The sequence below is a fragment of the Epinephelus fuscoguttatus genome, linkage group LG2 (assembly GCF_011397635.1).
Source record: "Epinephelus fuscoguttatus linkage group LG2, E.fuscoguttatus.final_Chr_v1".
In the NCBI taxonomy this organism is placed as follows: Eukaryota; Metazoa; Chordata; class Actinopteri; order Perciformes; family Serranidae; genus Epinephelus; species Epinephelus fuscoguttatus.
Window position 1 is genome coordinate 4,482,699 of NC_064753.1, and position 4,368 is coordinate 4,487,066.

The following is a 4,368-nucleotide window of genomic DNA, read 5'->3' on the forward strand; positions in this document are numbered from 1 at the left end:
GCATTTTTAACATTAGAGGGTGTAAATCATCGTGAACTAGTTGTTAAGGATGTTGGCCTGTTCGTAAATCCTCAATGCCCACATCTTGGAGCTAGCCCTGATGGCATTGTTCACTGCCTGTGTTGCCCTCCATCAGTTTTGGAACTGAAGTATCCAGGAAAATATGCAAATCTGGCAATAAGTGAGGCAGTAGGAAAGAAAGACTTTTACCTTGATGCAAACATGGAACTTTCTGAGAGGTACTGGGTTCAAACACAGGCCAAATTAGATGCATTTTATAAACATGTCCTACAGGAAATCTGCACTCAACACATGCTAAAGCAGTGGGAGATGGCTCAAACAACATGTGTATGCAAGAGAGTTCTAAGACTCAGTGTTACACTGTGTGCTGCATGTAAGGGTGTTTTTCACCTGCAGTGTGTTGGTCTGAAAAGGTGTCCGTCTACTCCATGGTTGTGTCAGTAGTAGTAAGAGGAGAGTAATGCACACCACAGGTTTTCTTGTGAGGTCGGGCAATGGAGCAGACAACTTAAGATGAGAAGGAACGCCACACACTCAACTGCAATAATTTATTGCACTTGATAAAGGCATAGTGCCGAAACATCGTCAAATAAATATTGCACTTGGAGTTAAGTGTGTGGTGTTCCTTCTCATCTTTGATATGTTCACAGTGTCAACAGTGACTGTCATCACCCGTTTATTGTAGTGTAATGTGAAATGTAGCTGTAAATATTAAGGCAGCCATCAGGTTATATGAAATGATTGATGCCAATGATTGATAGACATTTAAAATGTGTTGTTCTCTTACATAGTTTTTAAAAGTATTTCTGGTGAATTCTACAGCACTTACGTTAAAACTGTGAAACTTCGGTACTTAAAATTGTGTTTTATGATTTCAACTTTTTATAAATAAAACACATGCTGGAAATTGCACACTATAAAAAGCATGTTTTATTAATTAATTCATTTATGAATCCACCAGTAGACAGACAATAAAAAAAACATATCCAGTCCCCAAAGTTACCTTCAACAGACAAGGGGTTTGTCAAGGTTTGACAAAGCTGCACAAACCAGTAATATTTTATTAATTGTAGCCATGCTGTCAGATGTCCTGTGTTTAATCATGCTGATCGGCAATGTATTTTTCAAAATGTGAAAGGCCTTCAGTTTGCCAATAGAGCGTTCCACATGTATCCTTGCCCGTGACATCTGACGAGACCTTGACACCTCCAGTCCTGTTAGTACTGTTTTGCCACGGGTCGATGGTACAAGGAGTCTCACACCTTTTGTGGCAAAATATTCTGGAAAATTGAATCCCCTATCAGCAAGAACAACATTTCCCTGCTCTAAGACGTCAATCAAACCAGACTGCTGTGTGATGACTTTGTTGCTTGCTCGCCCACCCCAAGCTTTGGAGAGGAAAGTGACAGCTCCTGTTGGACTTATTCCTATAAGAAATTTGACTGTGTTGTGGGACTTGTACTGTGAATACGTTAAAGCCCTGGCGCTGAGAGATGTTGGTCGCTGTATGAAGATTTCACTGCAATCAATGATGCATCTTACACCTTTGAAGAGCTTTGTTCTGAATAGATCTGGAAGACTCTTTCTCACATGTTCTCGAGATGGCCAGCAAATAAGACATTGTAGACGCTCTGACATAACATGCAGCCAGTCATGGAAAATGGCAGATATGGTACCACAACTGGAGTTGAATCGATAAGCCAAATCCTGATGAGTCAGGCCAAGGCGTAGTTTCGTCAACACAGCAAAGAGTTGTTTTTCTGGTGTCACTGTTGAGGTTGTGGGAGTCCAGGCTGTTGTGAGATAAGTCAATAGTGTAAAAAACATTGAAGCAGAAGGAAGCCCAGTGTAGAATTTTACTTTGTTATCGTGTTGTAAGTCACAAACAGGAGACCCCTGCTGTATTTTGCTTTCCTTGTGGGCTTTTATTTTCATCTCCACTTCTTTGTCGTGATGTTTTAGGGCAGCATTTTCACTCAGCAGATCCTCTATATTTTTCATAGAAAGATCTGTCCCAACTGATGTGCTCTCAAACTTGGTGCTCTCAGGTTCGCAATTCATGACCGTTTCAGTCACTGCATCAGGATAAGCTGCTGAAGTCGCTTGATTAATTGACCTCCAGTAGCCTATCTCTCTGTTCCCTTCATTTTCTGAGGTTTGTGAGGCAGCCTTGAAGGGGCAAAATCCGGATGGAGAGGTCATCTGATGGTTTTCCTGCAAATTGTACAAAAAGTATATATTCGTGTATATAAAAATACAATACTTTTTCTGAGCTTTTCCTGCACCTTACAGCTGTGATAAATTACACATGTAGGGTCTGTGCATGAAGTATAATTCATCTGCATTGTTCATGTTGTATAATGAAAAATTCCACTTTTGGGGGTATTTCCTATTTCATTGTCGTAATGCTGTGTACCCACCAAACGCGAATTTGCAAATTCGTGCGTCGAGATTGCATACAAAGTGAGTGCAAAGACGCAATTAGACGCGAATTTGTGCCGGGCGGAATGGACGCGATACACGTGTAGGCGCGGCGCGATGGACGCGAAATTCGCATCCATTGCCTCATTGCTCGAGTTGAAAATATTCAACTTTTGAGGCGAATTCGCGTGACGCTGTGCTGCGAAAGCCAGTCAGCGTTGAGATTCTCCCAGCGTCACTGACGCCAGTGACATCTTGACGCCCTGATGTCCAGTTGTTGATGCAACAAAAAACTGCTACTCACCGGAGACAGATGGACAGGCGCTCCACAACTGAAATGGAGCGCCTAGTTGGTGTCCTGCCGGGAGATCCTGGCGCAAAACCTAGCTAGCAGGTGTTCAAACTGGGCAGCAGTTAGCCTGAAGTACCGCTGGAACCGACCGTCATCCAGGCGGAGCTCCTGTAGGAGATGGTGGAACTCGCCAAGCTCAGTGCGCCTCCGCAGGGTATCATGCACCCAAAACCGACGGCGGTGTTTGGCCCTCAGATGAATCTGGGACCACCAGAGCAGGTACAGTGCTGCGATCGTGGTGATCTCAGCCATGGTCGATGAGAGAAAGAAATGGCGGAAGTAATGTTGTTATCTAGTGAAAATGGGCGGGCTCGTACTCGCGCGTCTGACGCGATAACGTAAATTTTACATAAATAGCCCAGCGTCCAAACTCGAGCAAGTAGCACTATGAATTTTCATTTACTCACGCGAGTAAATGGCGTTCAACGCGTTTGGTGGGAACACAGCATAAGACGTGTAATGCGATTCAGCGCGTCAAAGCGTACGCTTGTTCCTTTATCCAACTTGTACAATGAAAATTGAAAAAGGAAGTCGAGAACCTTCAAAGTAAAAGTTGCGTGTTGTTTTGAAGCGTGTTGGCTGCAGTGGTCAATTTAAGGAGAGCGAAACAAAATAAATACAACTAACAACAAATAGCCTAAATAATTAACATCATTCACAACTGTTGTAAAATGATATTTCCGCCACTTTTTCACAACTGAGAGATGATCACTAGGGATTTTCAAAGTAAACACACCATGTTTGAGACGCACTGCTGCTGCAGTCATGAAGTAAGTCAAACTTTGTTGTTGTTGATCTTATCCACTAAACGTCTCCAACCCAACACTGTTTAAATTGTTGACCTGCCAGCAGTGTAGCTAACTGCTAGCTTCAGAAGATAACCAACGCTAACAATGCTAATTTGTTTGCAGGTAAACTAGCTAGCTGTTGTAGCTAATAAACAGCCGTTGTATGCTAACCTTAACTTACTCGTTTGTTATTATCAGCTGTTTTGCACCTCATTTGAATATTTGCTCATAAGTCTGTGTGAAATGTCTACATTTATGGTAGACCTTACTGGTCATATAAGTAAGGAAATAGGAGTGTTTTGATATGCATTTATGATTTATTAAACTCTAGTGTGGTTTGTGTTCACAAATGTGTATATATTACCAGCAGTGTTTGTGCATGCAGACTTCAAAGTAAAGAAATATAATATATAATATAATAAATGTCATGTGTCCCTACAATTGTGCATATAATCCTGCACAATGTACAGCTCCGTCATACAGATCTGTCATATTTTTCACATTAACCCTGCACAATTGTACAGCTCTGTCACCCATGGTAAAACAATAATATTCTGCATATTGTGTATATACTACACACACTGTTTCTTATTGTAAATTGTTTTTTCCTGTTTATCACCAAGGCAGGGGAGATATACTTGTCCTCTGGGATCACAGAGTTCAGACAGTCAATGACTGAAAACAATTTGACACCAAATATTAGATATCATGATTAAGTTTGTTTTAATTGGTCAAGTGATCTTTGGTCCACTAAAATTGGGGGACTTTGGTAAAAAACTAAAGCTA

The 4,368-nt window shown here is 41.5% G+C and overlaps 1 protein-coding gene across 1 annotated transcript; it reads right to left on the reverse strand.

The window, feature by feature from the left end:
- Positions 1 to 848: 848 nt before the first annotated feature.
- LOC125905337 (uncharacterized) lies at positions 849 to 3,037 on the reverse strand. The gene is made up of 2 exons (XM_049603278.1): positions 2,747 to 3,037; positions 849 to 2,235 (listed from the first exon to the last, which is right to left on the reverse strand). Exon 2 carries the CDS (start codon positions 2,221 to 2,223, stop codon positions 1,027 to 1,029), a length of 1,197 nt encoding a protein of 398 aa, XP_049459235.1. The 5' UTR covers positions 2,224 to 2,235; positions 2,747 to 3,037; the 3' UTR covers positions 849 to 1,026.
- Positions 3,038 to 4,368: the final 1,331 nt, after the last annotated feature.